Raw genomic sequence first — 24,385 nt, 5'->3', positions numbered from 1 at the left:
TTCAACAACAGAAAGCCTGGTATTAAATGAGAGGGAAAAAAAAAACCTCGTCTTCTTTTACTGTCAGTGCTGTGATAACAAAATGAAGGGCTGCAAGTGCAGAGGGTTTGCTTTGGGTAGCAAATGAAGCTTCATCAGATGATTCATGGCCAAGCCAGGATGACTGTACCCATCTTCTCCCCTAACAACACAAAAGGAGGTTGATTTCCTTAGTACAGATATTCCCAAGCCACTTGCAGATCAAGACTGCCTCCCTCTCAGCTGGAAATTTCAGATCTTCAGGGGTTCATCATGGGGAAATTGCTGTAAGGCCTCTAAAGACAGCCCTGGAGGGCTTGGTGATAGAGCTGGTGCAAAAACAGGGCCTTTCACTGCTTCAGATCTGTGCTGCTCAGGAACAGAAATCATCATTGCAATGGCCATGGCTCATGGGTGAGGGATATTCTCTCCCTGCCATGGCTGCTGGACATAAATGTGAAGAAAATATTTTGTTTAGTTCTAAGAGCTACAGGTTATTTATAATAAATGCTTGCCCTTATGGTACTGTTCCTAGAAGTATAATTAAAGGAAATATAAACTGTCAGTGCATCACTTAGAGAGCAGAGATGTTTTCTGGCATCTCACAGATTAGAAATGCAAATGTGGGAAACAATTAACTAACGTTGTAGAAATCAACAATTTGCATAAAGCTCTTCCAGGTCTTTCCTACCACAGCTGCAATAATTTCCCCAAGAAAAAGCCCAAGGAAGTCTGTGCTGAACTCTGCTGCCCATGGTGCAAGCTCCAAGTGTCTAGAACACACATCAAATCTTTGTTTCACACAGAGGCAGCTAAAGCATGAATTAAAGTCAAGATTTTCAGAAATGGGTGAGTGGTGCTGGCTGCAGCTCCATGGCTGGTGGCACAAACATGATCCCTGCCTGCAGAGGTGCCAGGGGAGAGCAGGCTGTGCTGCCTGAGCCTGATCTGAGCACTCCTGGAGCCACTGCCAGCGCTCCCCACACTGCAGGACCAGGGATTCTCACAGAGTGTACCAAAAAACTGCAACTCTTAAAAGTCTATGTCCAACAGTACAAGGCATTTGAAGAGAGGGATTATTTGTGAACAGAACACTTGGCTCTGCACTTGCTGGGCTGTTCCATAGGAAAGCATCAGTCCAGCTCCTGTCTGGGGCATTCAGCCAGAGAAGGCTCCAAGCCAAGGGCTCAGGGCTTGCCCATGACACAAACAACCCCTCTAGGCAGCCAGGGCTCTGCTGCTCTCCCTGTTTCTCACAGCTGTTCCAGACCTTGGAGCCTGGCTTCAGGCAACCAGGCACTTTTTTTAGTCATTAAGTTTAACAGGCCTCCCAAATGTTCTGTTCATTTTTTTAATGACACAGAAATCTCATATTGTAAATCAGTGACTGTCTTGTCCAGATCCTGAAAATTTTACTCAGATAAATTAATTCTCCCTCTGGCTGGCAGTCAGAGAAACTGCTTGAGTAAGAATTACTTAGATGAGAAAGGATTTGCAATAGCAAGCCCATGAAACTCTTAGTTTATCAGGTGAAGGGAACAGATCTGCACTTCAAACTGTCTATTTCACTTATTAGAATTTCTAATGTTTTTTGTTCTGTTTCAGATCATTCACTTATTTACTCTGATCTTACTGTGCCTTCTGTCAGTGTCAATATGGCTCAGCTGGCAGCAGATGCTCTGCTAGCTCTGAGCACACTGGTGTGAAATAATGAGAACAGAATGAGAATTGATGTGAACTTTTGCCTGAAACCTGAGCTGAAACCTTCATATTTATGAAACTCTGTTTCTAATTCATGTACCAGCTCCACCAAATATCTTCATTTTAAAAATACTGTCTTCCAGTTTAGCTGGAGGACACAAGTACTGGCAGGGTGAGGAGCAGCCCATTCTTTGCAGTTCCCTAAACCCATTTTGTTAAAACATTAAGTTCTGGAGCTGTCATTCGAGGAAACGTACTCACAAATCTTTTGAGGTTTGCCCACTCACAGTCAGCTCAAATGCAACGTCTCACCAATAGTTGGGTTCAAGAGGAACACTGCTATCTCATAACAGGATTTTTTAACATCTGAAAATGCTCTGGGGATGAGGATGGAGCATCTAAATTGATCCCTTATTTCTGTGCATTCAAAGTAATCAGAGTAAGGAAAGGGGGAGACTGCTTGATAAAGCAGACAGCATCTTGTGCTGTGATTCTGAAATGAGCTCTGATTTTAAGATACATCCTGAGGCTTTGAATAAACGGAACTGCACTTCACCAATTATCATGCCTGTTTTGCTTAGCTCCCCAGTGGATTCCATTTTAGAAGAACCATACTGCTCAATATTCAGAGCTGTTTGGGAAAAATAACAAGAATGAAAAACAATGTGATGGCACCTGTAGCATCAGCAGAATGTAAAATATGAAAGGCCTTATCAGTTCAATTATTTAGACCATCCCATTCACTGGTAAAAGCTATTATATAGGCATTATATCTAAAGACTCCCTAATCCATTTGAAATTTTGGATTCCTTTGTTAATCCTAGATTGACTAATGAAAGCAGTTCAGTATGGAAATGCAAGTTTCTTGATACAATTTTTATTCAACAGACTTTCTCCTTTCCCAGACCCTTTTTATATTTTCCATCCAGGAACCCAGTAGGTCTAACTCCAAGAACTACCTTATGGAAAAGTTAGTTTCTGAAACCAAGGCTTCAAGGGCATAATGTAAATATGACAACTTTTCCATTTCCTTTGTTTCTGAGTAGCTTCTGTGCCACATATAAGGTTTCTCTTGCTTCCTAGGATTCATACAGGGGGCTCTGGTTCCAGCACACAGGAGTCATGCCAAGAGGATGGCATTCAGACTGGGACTGAAGTAAGAGTTTTCTTTGGAAACCTCCTCCAGTTATGCTGCAGTTCTCAAAAGCAACTATAAAACACTGAATCTTGGCCTAATGACTCCTCTTTCTCCCCCACTGACTCCCTATCCATATTTCTCTGTACTCTTTTCAAAAGAAGCCTTTTGGCTGACAATGTGAACTTTTATAGTCAAGCTGGATTCTCAGTTTTTGCACCTCATCCCTTGCAATAAAAGTTCTGCAAGGAAAAGATGCTTTTAGTAGGCTTGCAAGCATGTAAACGGTCAGGAGCAGTAAACATTTCTCTGGAGGCTGCCAAGTAGAACAGAAGTGAATTCATCTCCTCTTAGCACTGCTGTAACTGCAGGGTTACACATATAAAAAGACACAAAGTGTTTAATAAATAAATCTGCTCCCAATACCCCCACATGACAGATCAGTTGATGGTGACAGCCTGGACTGATGGACAGCAGTTCTGAGGAACTGGGCTGCCCTTTTCTTACTTTTAGCACAAGAACTTCTGAATTTTGTTTGTCCTGGCACTGCTGCAAGACCCAGAGCTGAGAGCGCTGTTCTGCAACACAGGCACTCACAGCAGCAGGCACACTTGCACCTCCTCACTCAGCTTTTCCTGCAGCCATTCTCACCCCTGCTCCATACCCTCACCACTTTTTCCCATCAATCTGGGACCAGGTTTAAGACTTTGGGGGATTTCTCATCAGAGCAGCAACAGCCTCCTGAAAAGTAACCCACAAACAAAACATCAGCAGGATGCAGCAGCAGCACTGAGCAGTCAGGGCACATCTTTCTCATCTTCCTGGCTAACTGCAAGTGCCCATGGGAGAGTACAGCAAAAAGGGGATCTTACCTTCCTATCCACACTGCCCTGGCCTCTGCTGATGGGAACTTCCAGGTACTTCTAAGCCAAACATAACACCATTGTACTTTGCAGCATTTTCCTTTCAAGAATTTACCCACACAAATGATGGGTTCCTTGGGCTCCCATGGCAATGAACTCCCAGCTGATCAATGAGCTGCATGGAAAATGCTTTCTGTGACGTTAATAAACCTGATGAGCCCTTGCATTTTAGTGTCATCCTGGGTTAGCTCCTGCTCTACTTCTGAGTCTGTTTTCCAGTGCCAGCCCACTCCTGTTGGTTTGGGAAGCCCTGGGAGCCTGTCTGTGGCTACTCCAGCACCCTGGGTAGATGTTCACCCTCAGACAGGCTGAGCCATGTGTTGGCAGCTCGAGGCAGGGGCTGTGCTGAGACTGTGACAAAGCTGCTCCTCATTAGCTCAACCTGCAGCACCAGAGGGAGGGGAAGCCCTTCTGGGCTTCCCAGAGCAGGCAAACAGCTTTTTAGAAGGAAAGACAGGTGCATGAAAGAAGCCATGGTTTCATAATGGTATTTTCTTTTAATTAAGTCGCATTCTAAAGAAACTAAGTCAGTTTGGACTGTGATCTTGCTTCTGAACTTGAAGACATATCAGGAAAAATAATCAACACCTCAAAAATCCACATAAATACTAGCATACCTATTTTCCCAGTGAACTGAGCCCAGCTCTACAAGAAGCAGGCACACATGCCTGGTGTGCATGGACCTCCACACCCCACAGGTACCTATGCTGCTGGTCCCAAGGTGTAGCACCTAGATCACATTTAGGAGAGAAAAGCAGCACATTCTCCTTGGCCCTGCTGAATCCCAGCAAGATGAGCTGTCCTTTGGTGATCTGAGCACACCAATCCAGTGGATCCAGGACCTAGCAATGCTCTTCTCGAACTCTGCAGCTCCAGCCCTTATCTGCTCACCCCTCTCCTTGCCAAACATGTTTTGCAATGTGACAGTGAGGAGCTGTGAGTAGCCTAGAAGCCCTGGAATTCAGTATTCCTTGTTTGCTGGTCCAGGGCCAAAACTTGTTCAAAGTGATCAGTGTGATCCAAGGTGTGAAGCTCTCAGGCTTGAGTCCAACTCCAAATTCTGCCAAGGCTTTTTCTTTCATCATGGCAGTTTTGTGTCACTGTGACCCCAGTGAGCAGTGCAATGGACTGAAAAACTGTGTTAAGAGCTACATTGCCATTTCAGCCACATTTCTGAGCTTGCTGAGTCCCAAACTTCTGCTCTGAGCAGTATCTGAAGTCTGAGCTTATAAAAACTTTCTGCTTTTTTACCCAAGGACTTTGTCATTGATTAGCAAATGACCAACAAATGGAGAGGATGCACTTTTAGTCTCTTATCTCCTTTGCATGTATATTATTTATCTCACAGGACATTTAAACTCCTCTTGCACAAACAGCAGCTTCACTGTTGATTTTTAGCAGCAGCTCTATTGGGAAAGCATTGCCCAGGTGTGCAGTCTGTCAGGATCAGAGCAGAGCACAGCCCTGGAGCATCACTCTGCCATGCCTGGGCTCCTCTTAGGGAGCCTCAGCTGAGGAGGTGCTGAGATCCTCAGTTTCCAGCACCTGCAGTGAGGGATGGATGCACAGCAGCATCTCTGGGGATTTCAGATGCCTGGGGGATGACTTTTAGAGAAAAGCAGCATAACAGTTTCAAGACCTTCAGCTTGCTGAATCTCCTAATAATTCTCCCATGGGAGGATTATGCCATCTGCACTTCCCTGCTGGAGACAGGCAGTCTGTTCCCAGAAATCTGGGCTCCTACTGCTCCCACCAGACAGAAGCACCAGAAGGGAACAGCACAATCCCTCCACCCTGCCACACAGCAGCTTCACATCATTCTCAGCAGCACAGCTCTCCTCCTGCTGCAGGGAACCACGGCCCCAGGAGTGTTCCACACCACAGAGCAGGGCCACGCAGGCACAGGGAATTCAGCCAAAGGCTGCAGGTCACTTCAGCAGCTGGGGGGCACGTCTGTGAGCAGCAGCTCTGTAGCTGCACTGCCAGACAGTTCAGCTCACAGCTGACCCCAAAACCTGCCAGTCACACACCCTGCTTGGAGGCTGACCCAATGTCCTAGGTTACAATATAAGATGTGCCCAAACTATGTATTCTATCACCATCTTCATGAGCTGTTGAAACTAGGTTGGGCAGTGTTTCCCTTGCCCCCTCCCTCTGGACTCTCTTCTGTTAATGGGCCATCAATGACGTGCTGCATGACTCATAGGTAACTCCCTCCAGGAGCTATCTCTGTTTAATGGGCAGTCAAGGACCCATTGCATGACTCATAGAATGATATCAGCCCATTGTGAGATGCTCTGCCCAGGGGGAGGAGCCAAGCCTTCCCACCGGGATATAAACTGGGATTTGGGACAGCACTGGTAGCCTTATCCACTGGATTCCCAGAGGACAAGAGCTATCATACCTTTCTATGGGATCACTTCTTCAACAAGACCACTTCATCTGGACTGCTACCACCACGGTGTCAGGTTGTATTCTGACTGTCAGCGATCTTTTGTACTATTGCATGTGGGGGTTTTTTTTGTTTGTTTGTTTGTTTGTTTGTTTGTTTTTTCCCTCTCCTATTAAATAGGTTTTTTTCTGACTTGGAGTCTCTTGCTGGTTTTGCTTTTCAAGCCAGCACACCCAACGAGTCTGGGCAGGACTATCAGCAGCCTATGAGGCTCCACTGAGATCCAGCAGGCTTCCCCTGTGCCAGGCAGCAGCAGCACCCAGGTCCATGCTGCAGCACTGCTGTAGCACTGAACCCAAGTGTGCAGCACCGAGCTGCAGGTGTCACCTCCAGCAGTACCCATGGCTGGAGGGACCATAAAACATTCATCAGTTCATCATTCCCAGGTCCTGCAGTGCCTGGGAATCTACTTAGGGCAGGTTCCTGTCCCCTGCTGACCCCAAACCTGGCCTGCTCCCTTGGCTGTGGGGCAGCAGCTGTAGGCAGGGCTGGCAGCACACAGCAGGTCACGGGAGAGACAGAGCATCCTCTGAGCTGTAAGCATGCTGAACACCTACCCAGCACAGGACAAGGTGCTGGGATGGAGAGAAAAACATGGATCTGCACCTCAGACCCTGGCACTGAAGAGAATCAACTGTATTAAGGTATAGTCTGCATTCATGGAAAAAAAAAAATGATTTATACTGACATGCAAATTTAACCAGATGAAGCTTTTGATTATTTCTCCTATCTCTTGGTTTGTGCTATTTGCCTGAGGTGGAAAAATGCTCTTTGCCAGTAATTCATTATAAATGCCCCAGCCATTCCCATTAGCTACAGCAGGTCTCCACTGCACTGCTCAGTATTAAAATATGCACAAATTTATCTTCTCTCCAACTCACCAAAACCAATTTTTGAATCACTCTGAGAATTTAATCACATTTCAGTTCTCTTGACTATCATCAACGTGCATGCTTCACACAATATTTACTTTCAGTGCAGGTACCAAACTTAGATATGACAGTTTATTTTACATACAGTGGACAATGTTAGCTGAATGCTCTCTTAGGGTAAGTTATACATACAGCTCTGCACAGGGTTTTATACCAAAGTGCTCCTTAAACCCCTGCTAACTCTGCACCAAGTGACATCAGACGAGAAATTGCAAAATGAAGCCACCTACAGCAGCAGTATTAAATAAAAAAAACTGGACATCCCAGAATAGTTTACGAAGCCAGCATAAACACCTCTTCTTAACAGCCATCCCACAGAAGGCTGAGTGCTCTGAACTGCCCATAGATAAGCTGGAGGGCTGTATGAGGGATGGACAGACTTGACCCTATCACACATGGTCAGGGCAAAGGAACTCTCTTAGGTAAGGGCTCCCTCCAGCCTGGGAGAAGCTGTGAGGAACTGCTCATGACACTGGGAAATGAAATGTTGTGGTAAAACACACAGCAAGACAAGATGGGAAATGAACCCTCTTTCCAAGCTGAGCTGCATTGCTCCTGAGACTGGCCAGAACTATGCAATGAGCAGCACATATTTAATTATACTGTTTCTGACAATGTACCCAGGATAAACAAGCACAGAATCACCTGCGTTGAAATGTTCTAGAGGAAAAATATGCATTTCACTGACAATCATTACGCAATTTGAAAAACTCTAACATGATGGTTCATGGAAAATGCACGGCTGGAGGTTCACAGGCTGTTTTTTTAAAGTTGATGTATTTTGGGTTGATTCAGCCTATGCAGAACACCCAATTCCCTTCATCTCCATCCGCCTTCCCCTGAAGGAACTTCACTCAGCTGCTCTTAATCACTGAGAGCCTCCTCTGCCACATCACCATCACCTCAATGAGAAAGCAATAGCTCCAGGACTGCATCTAACAAACAGGTTCTTAAAATGGCTTTCACTCTTTTGTTCAAGACAACCAAACAACACACGGAATTCATAGGATATGAAACCTGAGAAACTTGAGTGTGGCATATATGGCAGTTATGTGAAAGATGTGGTCGTTCATAGAAAGAAAAATAAGATGAAATAAAAGCCACCCTAAAATACAAAATGATTCATGATGTGGTTGCGTAAGACAGCAGGGCCATAACACCATTTAAGTCATCTTGCAGCAGCATGATGCTGGTGTGAGAGGATAAATCAAACCCTGTATTTTCACTAGGAAAGGATGCTCAAGCACCAGGAGCTGTGGCTTCAAATAGCTCCTGACAAGGCCCCTCTAAATTAAACTTTGAAGGTGGGTTCAGCTTCGGAGGAGCAGTCACACAACACCCATGGACTTTGAGAGGACACTGGCTGCAGGAAAGAAACCATTTCAGATGGGGAGTTCTGTGATATGGAGATGTGATATAGTCACTTCCCTTCCCTGCAGGCCAGGACTTTGATGTGCTCCTATAACACATGTAGACAATTGCATATTTGGTTTATCTTTCTTTTGCTTAGCTGAATTGCTGCCTTGTCCCCAAGGAGCTTTTATCATTACATTAGGGATCTTACTTCTGCTCTAACTGACAGATGCCACAAACTATCTATAAACTCTGGCAGCCAACTACAGATATCTGTTCTCTCCAGATTTATGATACATCACTGATCCCCCCATGGAGAAAATTCACCTCATTCTTGACTACACTCACTGGGTTGAAGCAAACCACACTGCAGGCTGCCTCTGAGGGCAGATAACTGGGTCACCCTCTGCACAGACACAAGAATCACACCAGAACCAAACCCAAGCGATCATGACAGAGACCACAACAATCTCTCTCCTTATTAAACTGCATCACCAATGCTAATTTCATTTCTCTCTGGAAATGGTGCAACCATCTGCTACAGTTATCTACAATTTAAGTGCCTTTCTATTTCCCCTGTTCTCTTGCTTCAGGAACTTGACAGTGTTTTGTGGGGCTTTTGCACTTGATCAATTCCCATGTTGTCATCTGTCTGCTCCTGACAAATCCCATTCAGGAACACATCCCTGCAGGGGCTTTGAAACCCTCAGGATGTGTAGATGGATGTCACTTACTTGAGTTGATATGTTCCCCAGACTCCCTGGTGGCTTTCCTTGAACAGGTGACTGTTCAGCTGGTATAAATCAGCTGAGCTCTCCTAGGACTCATTTATATCAACCAAGAATACAGCCCAAAATACAGAGTTCATTTCCCATGCATCAGACTGTCAGACTGCATCCCTTGCTGGAAGGACCATTATCAGCAAAAGAAATGCTAGGAACACTTTAAAAATAGAGCTGGAACTGGATTTCTGGCAGCCTGAAGCAGGGGCAGATGTTCCTCACCAGCCCTTGTCCATTCTCTGGGCTCATTGATAGAGACAAGAGCTGGTTTTTCCCTCTGAGAATTTCTTGTGATTATTGCAAAGAACAGACCAACCAAACCAGAAGGCAGCAGGGGATAAGCACAAGATTACTGAGAACTTGGGTGACAATTTCCCTCAGAAAAGTAGATCAAAATTAAGTGGACACCTGTCTTGGGGAAGAGTATTTACGAGTACGAATTTGGGAAACCACACAACAAAAGTCTGTTTAAGGCCTTGCCAAGCCCATCAAGTTCAAGAAGATTAAAACAATAAATGTAGGAAATTATAGTTGTCTAATAAAGAAACAAAAATGACCACTGTTACAAGGGGGGAAATAGAGAGATGTCGCCAGTTAATTTTGCAATGACAAACAATGGGATTCAAAGATATTAAAGGATTCAAGGAAGACACAATTCATGGGAACATAACCATATGAAGAACTACCCTTAATCAATGCAAAGAATAAAAATTACAACCAAAGTGAATCTCAGAGCTCTGCCTAAGATGCACAGATGCCCATCAAGCTAAAAGTTGCACTTAATCTAAATCAGGGTCACATTCTGCCCCTTCCCCTCCCAGCAAGGGATGATGAACGTGATACTCCATCATCTCAGTGGTGCCTGTGAGGTCAGGGCTGTGTCTCAGGACCAGCAGTGACTGATAAATCCCCTGCCCACTTCCCTGGCACAGACAGAGGTGATTTCTGCAGGACCTGTGCACTGAAAGCACAAACCCAGTGCTCTCTGGAACATTCTTGTCCTTCAGTACTGCCAGGGCTGATCTGGTCCTGTTCTGGCAGATACAAGAGGAAAAAATATGCAAAGCTGCCCCTGCTCCCAGCTGTCAGGATTGCAAAATAAATGAGAGATTTGAATAAGTTTGCTTAATTTTTATCAGGATTAAGGGAATCATTTAGAGGAGAGAATCATTTGTAGCAGATAATAGAATACATTTTCTTCTATTTTCCTCCCTGGGAAAAATCTATTAAAACTGTATAATTAAAACTCCTGAACATAGTTCAGCTAAAATTTTTTAATTGAAAAATGGTCTATTTTAAAAAAATCTTTTTTCTTTTTTTTTTTTTTTTTTTTTTTTTAATAAAAAACCTGTCTGCTCTCATGAGAAACGTCACTGAAAATTATTAACTGACATTCTTCATCAGAAATACTAATAAATCTGTTCTTTACTCACTCACCTACTGGAAGCCATACAATTTCTATGTGAAAATTCTGGCCAAACAACAACAAAAATTACTTTCTCTAATTCCTTTTACTTACAGTAATACAGATTCTGTAGGAAGACACAAACCATGCTCAGGTACATGTGTGACACAGAGTTGTCCCTTCCCCTCAGTACCCCACTCTGATCAGCCCAGACAGTGCACAGTGACCAAGAGATGGGATCCTTTCTGTGTGGGGCTTTGGTTGTGGGGGTTTTTTTAATATTTCACACTTCAGGGTTATTCAAAGGCACCACAGTTTGATTCCATACATCCCTACATGTTCCTGATGGAAAAGATTAACAAACTAGAACCAGACTATCACCACCACACTGACTCTGCTGTCAAACCTCACATTTATAGATTATTCGCAGATCCCTTGCAGCAGTAAGTTATTCATTTACCACAATTCCACTAAGAACAGAATTAAAAATGTTTACTTACTGATGTGTATAGGTATCCTTCACTGTTCATTGCCAAATATAATTTTGTTTTAACCCCCTGAATTGCCACCACTCGTAAACCCACAGGTATGAGGTTAAACAAAGCTAGGAGAGAAAGGAGATGGAGAGCAAAATTAATCCTTTAGAGTATGCATATCAGATAGAAAATTAAACCAGAATTACCAGAACCAAATAAAAAAATGTCTATTTGTGCATATATTAATTTCTGTGGGTGCTACAGAGTAATACTTCTACCATCAGGTCCTTTTACAACAATTTCTACCAACAGCTCAGAAATTATCTGAGGGTATCAGTGCACCTCCCTTGTTCTCAAGATGGGGAATTGCTGAAAAGCTAAAAGAACTCACCTGCCTTGTGAGCAGAACCCAGGCTCTGCAGAGTACAATTGAACACAATTTGGGGTTTTTTTAGAGTGCTTTTCTTTTGCCACTAAGCACAAAGAAAAGGAATCCAGAAGCAAACAAACAAAAGAATTTTCAAGACAATCAAAACTTTTTTTCAAAGTCAGTAAACATTTTGACCAAAAGGAAGAAGATGGAATTCAGAAAAGTTGAAAACCATCATTAGCATCTCAAAATGTTTCCACTTATAACTCATTGGGGTTTAATTTTCTTCCTCTTTTTTAGAGGAGAATGGGTTTGAAAAAACAGAGTTAAATAACTTCAAAATTAAATGAAATAGCAGCATATTCTTTAGATCAACCCCTGAATCTGTGCTTTCAAACGAGTTGCTTTGAATGTTCTGCTTGCATTTCTGCTTGTATACACGCTAATAGTGGCAGTATTTATAAGCACAGAAACAACTCTTCAAAAAATGAAGATTCTGGTTTGTAAAATGGCAAAAAAAAAAAAAAAAAAAAGAAGAAAAAAGAAAAAAAAAAGGCAAAAAAGCAGAAAAGCAGAGCTCTGCCATAGTTTGGATTAATGGATATGTTAAAATTGAACACAAGAAATAATGAGTTGAATACAGTACTCTATGTTCAATATATAGGATTAAAATAAAGGGGAGTTAAGAAAATTATCATAGCCCAAAGCATCTCCTTCCACTCTGTAGCAGAAATGCGGAGATAGGATAAAGTGATGCCAAACTACTCATTTCCAGCGATTTATTACTTGGCTGAAAAACACTGGTTTGCTTCAGGCTGATATTTATGGTCACTGTCTAAAGCCAATTAAAAACCAAATTATGAAATTGAAATATTTTTATTATTTTCAAAATTATAGCTAAGAATTATGACCCACTATAATTTCCTTTTTCAGCCTGAAAACCCCCAAGTGGTCATACTTTAGTAAAAAAGACATTACAGCTTGACAGCATTTAACACAGATCCTAAATTCTGCATTTGGGGCTGCCAAGAGTGCATCGAGTGCCCTGAGGTTGGGTCACCTTTGAGCACTGCACTTCCTACAATGGTCAAGCATAGCAGAAAAGGTGGAAATATCCAGAACTAACAAATAAATGCAAGGCATCATAAAATATGTGGTTTTCTTTCCCTTTCATAGCCACAAGTGTACATGCAAACACGAACACACACACATGCAGACCCTCATCACGCTCACCTCCAGCTCAAAATCAACACCCATTACTTTTTCTTCACTCAAAGAAAATTCTCTAGTTCTGCACAGCTTTTGGCAAAAGAAACTTAGATTTTCAATAAGAGAAATGGATTTTTCATTCATTCTATCAAATGCTTGAGTTTATGTGGGGGAGAAAATATTCCCTTGGACATGGGTCCTTTGCTGTTCAGCCCCAAAAAGCAGCACCTGATCTCTGTGTAGGCTGGAGAGGATGATTTAAAGCTCAGCATCCAGGCAGAACCTGCAGGTCTCTTGGAAGGTGATTTCTTAATGGCACATTTACAAGTAGGGCAGGTGTTGGGGTATTTTCAGCACGAGGGTCTGAGTATGGGTTCCACTGTAAACAGTGCTGTGGACCTGTCAGCAACAGCTGAGGAGAGGGCAGTGATGGGACAGCAGGGACACAGCTGCCACTGGCCACTGGGATGGGACAGCAGGGATACAGCTGCCACTGAGATGAGACAGCAGGGACAGAGGTACCATGGGCCACTGGGATGGGCTGCAGTGAGGAATTCCTGGCTGTGCTTTGCTGGCACCTGAGCCATGGGTGCTCGGCTGCTGGTCCCAGCACTGGGACACATTTCCCTGACAGACACATCCAGGCTCTGTTTCAAGGCATGACGAGGGTGAGGCATGCTCAGAAGCTGGTTCACACTTCAGTGGGATGAGCAGAGGCTGTGGCACAGACTGCTGGAGCTTGGGAAGGGGCTGTGGGGGAACATGCTGGCCCTGCCAAAGTGCAGAGGGGCTGGCTGTCAGAGCAGTGCCCACTGCCCTGTGCCAACACAGCCACACACCCTGCCCCAGCTGCTGGCTCTAAGGACAGGGGCGCTGGCACTGCACCAAAAATGGGACTGTCCCTCTCAGCAGCAGCTGTTACTGCCCCTGTCCCCATGCAGCAGCAAGTCCAGTCTGGCTCCTGGAACAGTGAGTGACCTGTCCCCAACTGTGATTGCTGACAGGACCCATAGCAGAGGCACAGAGAGCATCTTTGCAAGTCCCCAGAGGGACAGCAGGATGGAGGGGTTACCTCAGTTCTAGGGGATGACCCTCATGTGGACAGATGTGACAGAAGGGGTGGCAAAGAAGCTACAGCAAAATAAATTGCTTGTGACTGTGATCAGCTGGTGTCAGCACAAAATAATCCAAAGCAATTTGCATCCTACTCTTTCCCTATTACATTTGCATTGTTTCAAATAAGGACACAAGGATAAGGATATCCATCCTAATGAACAGCTAAGCAATGCCTAAGGGAGAGATGATCTTTGCCATGGTCCTCGTGCAGTACGAGCTGACAGAGAAATAAAGCTGCACAGTAAGAGGCAGCAGGCCACAGCTGGATTTATGAACATAAACATTTCTCTGAGGTCTGCCAGTCTTGGCTTGGCCACCTGCACCTTCATGCACTTTCTGCAGGGCATTGTTTCCTATATTGCCTTATTTTACCAGACTTGAAATATTTTTGTCCAGCTGTGTGAGACCCTTAAGTATCTTTCACACACCAAATCAATGCTCTAGTCATCTTTTCCTGTTTTCTATTAATCCTCAAAGTTGTAAAAAAAAAACCCATTCAAAAACAACAAGTAAAAATGCCCAGAGCTTTTCACATGAAACCTGAGGGAAAGCTGGTTGAAAGCTGATGGTACAATTTAGAAGAGGTAACAAATAATAATAATAGGGAAATGTAAATTTTAAAATGTTGCTGAACTCCCAGTTTGTGAAATACCATGGTGCTGTTTGAATGAGCCTGTGTGAGACTGGAGATAATATTCTATTTCAGGCTCTGAGTAGGCGAGCAAATTTTCCCTGCTGAAAAAAAAATCTAATAAAATCCAAAGGACAGCAATGAACTTCTCTGGATTACCATGGAGATAACATTTGCTTTGTTTGTCACATGTGCCATCATTACCTCCTCTAGTTGATTATTTCTGTAAGTGATTTTTATCTGTATTTCTCTCAGACCCAGTAAGTCTGAAGGACTTCTGTGCTGCCAGCACAGCGTTAGTGCTGCTGCCACTGACCCAGCCACCCCAGGACAGCAGTTCTGAGGGGACCTGCATGGGAGGGACGAGACACCACAATCCACAAACACACCATTTATTCTCGTGTCACTTACTATAACTACTGTCTTCCTCTTTTGTTCCATCAATTGTTCCATCTGCTTGCAACTGCAAGTGGTATCCTTGCCTGCTGTAGAGCTTTGTTACTATACCTTTAAGCTGAGGCTCTGCAAAAAAACAAGAGAGATTAACATGGGAAATCCTGATGTGCCGTTCCAAGCAAGCAAGACATGAAAAACAAATCTTCAGGTTTCTTCTCAAGGCTGAGGTAAGAAAAAGACCCAAAACAAAAGCAGGGCTACCAGCTTTGCAACACTTTTCATTTAGGCTGAGATTAAATTTATGTCTATGAAATCAATTGCCAAAATGATTAAATGCCACTTTCAATTACAACATGAGTAGCACAGTAAAATCTACTTCCAGTGAATATGGATTCCAGCAGCACTGCTTGGCCTCAGGCGCCCAGCCCTATCTCATTTAAGATTAAAAATGAGCTGGCAAGGAGTACATTCTGTCTTTTAAAAAGGTGTGAGTTTTTAGATGGAGAGGAAAAAGACGACTATTACAATAGCATTAATAAGAGCCACAGTGACAGTTGAGAGCCTAAATATATAGCAGCAATAATTTAGCACAGGAACTGCTGCAGTCCTTATAAACGAACCCCCATTCCTCGCTGCTCCAAAGAGTACAGAGCATCCGAAGAGATAAACTACTCAATGAACATATGGAAAATGGAGAGGGAAACCCTGAAATCCAGCAATGTGTGGAACTGCAAAATAAATATTACCATAAGGGCTGAGGTAATTACCTCATCAGCTAGAAGAAGAAAGATCAAAACAATGCATAGTTTGGATAGATCCCTTTTTTCCATAACCATCCTCAGATTCACAGCTAGAAAGCAAGATATCTCACATGGTTTCATATCATTCTAGACCAAAAAGTATACAACAGCAGGATATGCTGTCAAGTGTGCCATTTAAGATATCTGGCTAAAGCATCAGGAGTAATTGCAAAGGTCTACGTCCACTGAATCCCAATGACAACTGCATTGTAGTAATTTTGCACAGTTACATTTGTAAGCTCATGCATCTCTGCAGCTTGCTCAACATCTCACTTTCTTCAGAGACAAACATGCTGTGAAGATGTGGTGTGTCATTTCCAGCACTCTGAGTAAGACTCCTTGTGTTTGTAACCAAAGGCATTGGGAAGCTCTGCTACTGCACTTCATTTTAGCAGGGGCTGAAGGCAAAAACTTACAACAGTTTGCATAAGTTTGCATATTAGATCTTATTAGCAACTTTGATAAGAGTCCTGATGGATACACAGCTCTTATCTACCAACTTTTCTGACCAGAAATTATTCCAACCCTCACTTTGGCTTTTTAGCCATAATCCACCCCAAAGCTGCTGGCAAACTGCAAGCAAGGCAGACAGGTGGAGTGGCAAAAGCATCAATGCTCCAGCACAGCAAAGCCACGGCAACATTGCCAGAGGGTTTTGCTCCTCCCACATACAAAACAAACCACTCAGATCAGGGACTCAGTCTTCATGCCTGATCTTTTGCACCTGTGACACAGAGACTGTCACCCTGGTTTTTCTGAGTTTTCTTAAAGCCTTCTGATTGTTCATAAGATGGAGTCAGTCTCTTTAGGTTCTGTACAATATTAGGAGCAGTTTTCACTTTTCTAACACACATGTAACATAAACAAACCCTTTGTTTTTCATTCCCTGTCCTTTGTTTGCATATTTCTAACCTGAAAACAATTGTAACTGACAGTTGGTCTGGCCATTTGGCTGGGAGGTGATAACTCCAGAAGCCAATCCACAACCAGACCCACAAATGTATAAAAAGTAAGAAATAAACAGGCAGAGAAGCTCTCAGCCTTAGTTCGGCCTTGGGCTCTCTCTGAGAAGCAACTCTGCCCTGCAAATCTCTTGTCTCCATGTGATTTCTTTGCGTGTTGCGATCACAAGAGACCCTCGTGTCCGCAGGGCAGCTGCAAGTATGGCATTCCTAGAAAAGCACAGGGCACTGAAGCACAACTCTGGAAGGTGCCAGCAAAAGCACAAAGCCTCGTCTGCAATTGGCAGATAAAGCATGGCACAGGCATTCTTTGAAGCAGGATATCAAAACCAGATCTCCAGACCATGAAGTTATTTTATATACAACTGTAATAGATGTGTGTGTGGGAACTTCCCTGCTAGCATCTCCCCCACAAATACACACAAATACATGCATGTGTTTGCATGTGTGTAACAGAGGGACAGACAACTGACTTATGGGTACCTGCGTGCACACAGGTGTGCAGGTGAGGCGCAGACAGCAGTGTGTGCTACCCAAATGAACCAGATGAACACGACAGGGGAAAGTACTGCCATGGGTTACCCAGGTCAGCCAGGCCATACAAGCCAGAGCTGGCAATAATTGCATGTCCATTGTACAAGCCCTGAGATCCCGTTCCCCCTCTCCCCACACCTGACACACATCCCAGCTTCTATGGCATCAAACAAACCAACCCCCCAAAGACATAACCCTTGCCAACCTGGTCGCCTTCTTCGCCTTTTCTTGGAGCCAAAGAGTCTGACCCTGGAAAACACATTCAACTTGTTCTTGTCGCAGCTTCCCTTGCTCTTGCTGGGGCTGTTGACACACTTACAGGCATTGGACTTCTCCCGCTCCCTGGCTTGTCTCTTCTGGCGGATCAGGGAGCTGGCGATGGCCGCAGCCATGGCCACCACCACCCCGGCAACTCAGGTGGCTCAGGCACGCAGGGGGCGCTGGCCAGTCGTGGCCAGCATGCTGCTTGGCCTGTCCCCAAGGTTAAGGATGCTGCCAGGCAGCTTGGCCAATGCCACCCTCCGCCACTCCGCACTACAGCCCAGGACACACTGGTGGGATGAGCACCAGAGCCCCAGCTTGGCACGCAACAGTTTAGCTCAAGCAATTTTGTCCTCTGGGATCTTCCCCTTTCAACTTTCTGGTGCTTTTTTATTCCTCCCAACTTCTAGCAGGGGAAAAGTTTGCAGGCAGAGGTGAGCATTTCTACGGAGATCACGCAGATCACTTGCAAGACATCCTTCCAAGCTTCTCCAGACGCGCTATTTGCATGCAGACATGGCACATCCACTTGGTGCAAGATCATCGCATCTCTCCTAGCCCCGATTTCTGCAGTTAACTTTTCTCCCCACCCGTCCCCTCCCCATTCAAATCCCAGCAAACACCTGTTAGACTCCAGCAGGGGCTGTCCAGTTGCAGGGGTTTTCTGGATCCTTTTTCCTCTTCTCACTTAAGAAGAGACCCGAAGCAGTTGGTGGTGGAGGCACTGGGCTGAGTGCGGATGCCCGGCCCCTGGCTGCCGAACGCCTCGGGAAGCCTGTTTCCCTGCGCTCCTGACAGGTGAGCGCAGCCTCCCCTGCACGGCACGTTCAGCTCTGGCACCGCAGCACTTCCCAGACGGTAAACAATCAGCGCTCCCGAGCCGGGACTGCAGCAGCAGCAGCAGCGGCGGCAGAATCCCTCCGGCAGCGATGCAAGCACCGCGCACTCCCCACGAGCGGTGCGCTGGTTACAGAAATGAGGCGACGCAGCAAACCCCTTATCACCATCCCTTATCACCACCTCCCTCCTCCTTCTCCCGTGCCTCCTCCTCCCGCTCCTCTCCCGGCGTGGCGGCGAGCGGAGAGCCCTGCCCGACGGGGTACCAAGGGAGAGGATGCCCAGGGGCGGGGGTACCAGGGGTGGGGGGGTGCCCAGGGGCGGGGGTACCTGCGCCGTTCGGAGCCGCCTCCCGGGAGGCGCAGACACCCAAAGAGACGTGACTGCGGTGAGCAAACAGCCCCGCTGGCACCGGTGCGAGCACACCTGGCTGCAGCGCCGGGGCTCGGTACAGGCGGGCAGCTCCAGCCACAGTTCCCTTGCCTTTCCCTCATCCTTAAAGGATGTTCCCTCTCTACCTCACGGATTTTTGGGGGGCTTTTTGCCTCTTTCGCCGTTCCTTTCCACCGTCGGCTCTCAGCTCCAGTTTTGTAGCAGACGAGGAAATCCTCAGAAAGAGCAATTTCCTTGTCGTTGCCATGTTTTCTCGTGTCCCTTTGTCCCCGCCACGGTGCCTGTGTGTGCCCCGAGGCCGGGCTCTCATCCAGCTGGGTTTATTCGCCCCTAGCTGCGGTGGTACCAAGGCAGCAGCGCAGCAGTGCCATGACGCCGGGGCAGAGCCTGGCACTGCGCTGTGGTCAGTGCCCTGCAGTGGACACTGAACCCCGCACACATCCCTGCCCCGGGACACAGGATGCATGAGGGCCTGGAGATCCCTTTGCAACCCACTCCCTGCTCTTTATCATGCTTTCCACAGCTGGAGCCCAAAATCAAAGCCAGTTCAGGCTGGAAATAAAGCAGAGATCTGCAGCCCTGGGGGCAAACAGCTATGGAGAGAATTCATCCCGAGGCAGAGGGGATTCACAGGCAGGCATTAAGGCAGGGTGGGATGTCCCTGAGAGCTGGTTCCATGCAGGAGCTGAGCCCAGTGGGGACTGCGATGGCAACAGGCTCCTGTCCCCCACGGCTGGCAGCTGTGTCCCGTGTGCCCCGGGCCAGCTCTCCTGGGGCTGAGACACCAGTGATGGGCGGGTTGGTGTGACAGCACCAGGTTTCTGACGTGCTTCCAGCCTCGGCCAGGCTTCTGAGGGCATTTGTCCCTTCTTCATCTCCTTCACGTGCCCGCAGCAAAACCAGGTGCTCTCCTCCCTGCCTGGGGTCACACACTGGGACAATCTCTGGTGCAGCAGAAGCCGTGCTGCCCAACGCCTTCACCCAGCTCAGCTCAAAAGAGGTTTGCTGTACCTCTGCAAACACTACAGCTCTTTCCTTGGCTAGAAATAGCTCACAGCAGCTCCAAATCTCTCTGCCCCACTGAACCCTGTGCAGTAGCCAGGCCACAGTGACAGCACCCACCCTGTGCAGGCTGTCAGTGACTCCAGGGACAGCGTGTACCTCACAGCCTGGGTGTGCTGAGCCTGCAGCCCCAGTCCCACCCTGTGCTGCAGGAACTGGCTGTGTACACACACCCTCCTACACGCACACATTTATTTGTGAGGCAGCCCATGCACACAGACATATTAAGTAAATACTCCTAATTTCTTATCGAAGTTTAACAGTAGGGTAAAAATTGCTGCAATTCACAAGTTCCACCACTACCCTCATCTGCCAGTCCACATAAGACATGTGAAATCCAACACAGGAGACAGCCAGTTGGATATTATTAGCAATAACTCATCCTATTCAACTCACCGATAACATACTATGAATTTTGCCATCTTTCTGCTTCCAATACAGTCATGAGCGAGACTTGGTTTTTTCCTGAGACTCACCCATTACTCTATAAATATTCCCAATTCCGAAAGCAGTGTTTGATCTTCAGATCCAAGTGAAGCTGTCTCATTATGATCTGTCCTACAAGGTCACAAGGCATTGCATTTTCACAGACTAACCAGAACTCAGAATTCAGCTAACCTTGAAAATCCTGGAGAATAGCAGTATATAAAAGCAGTATTTGGGATATCTTTCTGCCAGCATTCCACCCTGCATGCTTAAAATCCATAATGAAAATTCATTTGCACAAATGTTCCTTGACAGATAACTAAAGAGAGGAACAAAAATAGCATATATGCATAATCAGATTTAAGTTTCAAAAAACTCCTCCAGTTTTTTTTTGCATGAGCAACCTCTTCATCTATTGGTACTCCTACAAACATGTCTTCATTTACTATAAATGGCACATGAAAATGAAGATCTTGTTAGGAAAACGTCTTTGGTACAGGACCAGCCTTTGGACTACTTCAGTGTTCCAGATATAAAAATCTCAAGGAACAGCTTTATTGTCTTTGAAAAGCAAGAGCTGTTCACTCCTTGCCATGCTAAAAAGGTAAAATAAAATTACATTCCAAGTGACTTTTTGAACATAGAAGACAACCAGACATTCTTTGAACACACATTTTCTCTCTTTGTTTATGATTATTGCAGTGGGGCACATTTAAAACCAAGGGGTTAATTGCCAGTGCCATTTCAATCAAAGAGAAATCAGCATGGGACAGACTTGGCCAGTTACTGTCAGAGACAGTGCCATGATCTCCCTGGAGCTGCCATCTGACCAGAAGCAATCCCACTGTTTTGAAGTAGACAAAGATCTCAACCACTTCTGATTTATAGTTTTTCCTCCCAGTCATCTGTTGAGTGCTTGCTGATGATTATTTCCATGATTCTGATTACTAAAATATGCTTGAACCTTCAGAAGTTGTCTGCATTGGGCAGAAGCAAAGCCTGTGATTTGGTACCCAAGCCAGGAGTGGCTCTTGGGCTGAGGCAGGGCATGGTTTTCAGCCAGCACCAAGCAGGCAGCCCTTGCCTGTGGTGGTGTGAGAACTGTTTTTATTAAGTTATTAAGTTATTTTTGTAAGATTTTAAAGTTATTTTATAATGGTTGAGTTCACTGTATACCCCTGTGTTCTGCATTGGTTTTCCCTTCTGCATTGGTTGTTTTGTCTACTGTAAAACCAGACGTTTTCTGTCATTCATCCCTTCCCTGCACCTGTCGCTGTCAACCTCCCCCCCTCCTCGTGGTCGCCCTGCCTGTCACTCAGAGACCCTTCCCTGGCTTCTGGAAAACTCCGGGAGGGGTGTCAAGTGATAGGCTGGGGCCCGGGAGACCCCCTCCCATCATTTCGTGGTTGGTCCCCAGTTCTATGGTTCACACCCCCGGTTAAACCCCCCAATTCCTGTGACTGGCTGACCGGTTGTCGCCACCCCCGTTTCCACCCCCCCTTAAAAACTGCCGCATGCCTAGCCTCAGGGTCTCTCCTGGGCAGCAGGTGCAGCGTGCAGAGCCCCGCGCTTCCTCTGCCTCAATAAACCTACGTTACATCCTGCTCGGGAGAGTCCGCCTTTCATTAGCTGCCGAGGTCGCTGATGTCATCTACGTGCCCGTCGCTGACGGTGGGATCCAAGTTCCCACAGAGAGGAAGCAGCGCGCTTTGTCCGCCGCTCCGAATTTACCACGTTGCCACAGTGAAACTCTGAGCTAGCCTGTGGTTGCGCGGGTCAGCGCGAATTGGACACTGTGACACTTGCCCTGGCTCCTGCACAGAAAGGCATCAAACCCCCATCACTGGCCCAAACTGCAAGCAGTGCTGGCTCTTTCACCGGATTAGAGGAAAGTGCCAAAGTTCTGTTTTTTCATTCATCCTCCCTGAATCATCTGTGCTGTGGCAGGTCCCAGACCACTGCTGTTTGCTCTGAATTTGAATCTATCCTGAGCACAAAAGATTTACAGTCAGTCCTATCTCATGCTGAGCAAAACAAAATTGAGACCAGGTGAAAAATACCAAGACAGCTGCAGAGCTGACTGCCATGGAAGCAGCTGCAAGGACAGACAGATCCCACTGTGCAGCATGTCCGTGGTCCAGGGCAGCCCTGAGCAGGGCAATTCCTTCCCCAGCACTCTTCACTGACCACAGGCCCAACATGTGACCCTGCAGGGGACCCACGCTCCTCTGTGCCCTGTGAAGCATCAGCAATTCTCATGACATGCTGCCATAAAGTAGAAATTGACTTCCAGCACCTTGGGTCAAAATATCCTTGTGAGACAGCACAACATGCTTGTCGACATTTCTTGCAGGCGTTTGCATCATTAGGCGTGCCGCAAGAAATCAAAACAGATAATAGACCAACATACACAGGGAAAGTGCTTGACAAATTCTTGAAGAGGTGGGGTGTCCATCATACTTTTGGTATCCCACACTCTCCCACAGGTCAAGCAATCATTGAAAGGACACATCAAACATTAAAATCCCTTTTAGACAGACAAAAAAGAGGAGAAGCAGATGCAACACCATACATGCACTTAAATAAAGCCTTGTATGTGTTGAATTTTCTAAATGGCTCTTTTGCAGAACCAACTCCACCAATTATCAGGCATTTTTCAAACAGCACAAGAGCGAAGCTGAAAGAAAATCCTTTGGTTTTGGTCAGAAACCCAGAAACAGAGCAGATTGAAAGGCCATTCAAATTAATAACTTGGGGCAAGGGATATTCTTGTGTCTCCACAGCAGTTTGACCGAAGTGGCTGGCGGCGAGGCACATGAAACCGTCCCGAGTCCAGACGCAAGCAGAGTCAGACCCCAAAACCGGAGGAAGAGAAGTGGGCACGCAGACGTGAGCCGGTGTCAAGACAGCAGACATCCCTTCGTTCTACGTGCAAAAGAGACTCTAGGACTTGAGTTTTCCTTGAGGCTTAGGTGGTGTTGCATTTTTAAGGATTCCCATGGGAAAAAGGCCATTGAACATGAAAGAACTATCCTTGTGCCTCATTCTCTCTTTAGTTGCCTTGAGCAATGCGGCAGTTTTGCCCGTGGCTCAACCAAAAGAGAATGTTTGGGAAACTCTAGCCAATGCATCAGGTTTGGATACCATCTGCCTGACACACTCAAGACCAGGGAAACCTTTCTCAACATGTTTAGTGGGGTTGCCAGTGAGCAAATGGCCGATTCCAGAAAACATCCCTCCAGAGATTTCAAAGTCCATTGTAAATACAGTAGACCAATGGGATGTTTGGATGAAATTCCTTCCTGTGGCTCCTTTTGAACCCCAGGAACTGGAAATTCTTGGATCGGTCCAAATGCAATTTTGTGTGAAATTCGGCCTTTCGGGAGTGGCACAAAATAAAACAATAGACGTCACTCCAAACCTCAATTTTTACAGAAATTCATCATCTTAGTGTAATCACACTAAGATGCTTGAAAAGCCATTCAATCATGCTCCAGCACAGTTGCTGAGAGAAATCTTTTTCATTTGTAGGGACAAAATTTGGCCCGCAATCCCCGCAAATGTCAAAGGTGGTCCATGCAGCATTGGAATGCTTTCATTGCTAACACCCAACATGACACTGATGAGAGAACAAAAATTTAGAGAAAAAAGATCTGTCAAAATGTATGATCCAAATTGTGATGACAATGTTCACACATGGAGCAAGTCTCAGAGAATTGTGGTTGCACTTTTTTCACCACAGGCAGCATCAGGAGTAGCCTTGACACAATTGGATCAGGTGGGTTGCTGGCTGAGCAAACATGCCCAAGCCATCTCTCTTGCACTGAGTGACATGTTATTAAACATTGACAGTGTAAGACGAGCAAGTCTCCAAAACAAGGCAGCAATTGATTATCTTTTGCTGACCCACGAGCATGAGTGTGAGGAATTTGAGGGAATGTGCTGCATGAATTTGTCAGATCATTCCAAATCCATTCATGAGAACATCAAGCAATTGCAGGAGAGTGTGAACAAACTTAGAGAGGTAACTAGGTCATAGATAAATGGTGTGTTCAATGTTTGACCTTTCACCATTGTAGAAGGAAATTTTAAAAATAGTTATATATTTTTTAGTAAGGCTTGTAATCCTTCTCATGATCTTGCCGTGTTTGCTTCTATGCATACGGCAGGCCATGAACAGAGTTGCCAAAAAGGTGTTCTTAGTTCAAATA

At 45.6% G+C, this 24,385-nt stretch overlaps 1 protein-coding gene across 4 annotated transcripts in view; it reads right to left on the bottom strand.

The window, feature by feature from the left end:
- FGF13 (fibroblast growth factor 13) overlaps nt 1-24,385 on the bottom strand; it is a 360,807-nt gene that overhangs the window by 121,019 nt on the left and 215,403 nt on the right. For 3 of the 4 annotated variants that reach the window (XM_058423866.1, XM_040088991.2, XM_040088993.2), the window contains 2 exons: nt 14,915-15,025; nt 11,202-11,305 (listed from right to left, as the gene is read on the bottom strand). In XM_058423866.1, the coding sequence (XP_058279849.1) occupies nt 11,202-11,305; nt 14,915-15,025 (215 nt within the window). Of the gene's footprint in view, nt 1-11,201; nt 11,306-14,914; nt 15,026-17,400; nt 18,036-24,385 lie in introns of those variants that run through there. The other variant, XM_040088992.2, reaches the window with a different exon arrangement.

This window comes from Hirundo rustica, chromosome W (assembly GCF_015227805.2).
Source record: "Hirundo rustica isolate bHirRus1 chromosome W, bHirRus1.pri.v3, whole genome shotgun sequence".
Lineage (NCBI taxonomy): Eukaryota > Metazoa > Chordata > Aves > Passeriformes > Hirundinidae > Hirundo > Hirundo rustica.
The sequence above is the reverse complement of the archived record's forward strand: the minus strand, read 5'-3'. Positions and strand labels throughout refer to the sequence as shown.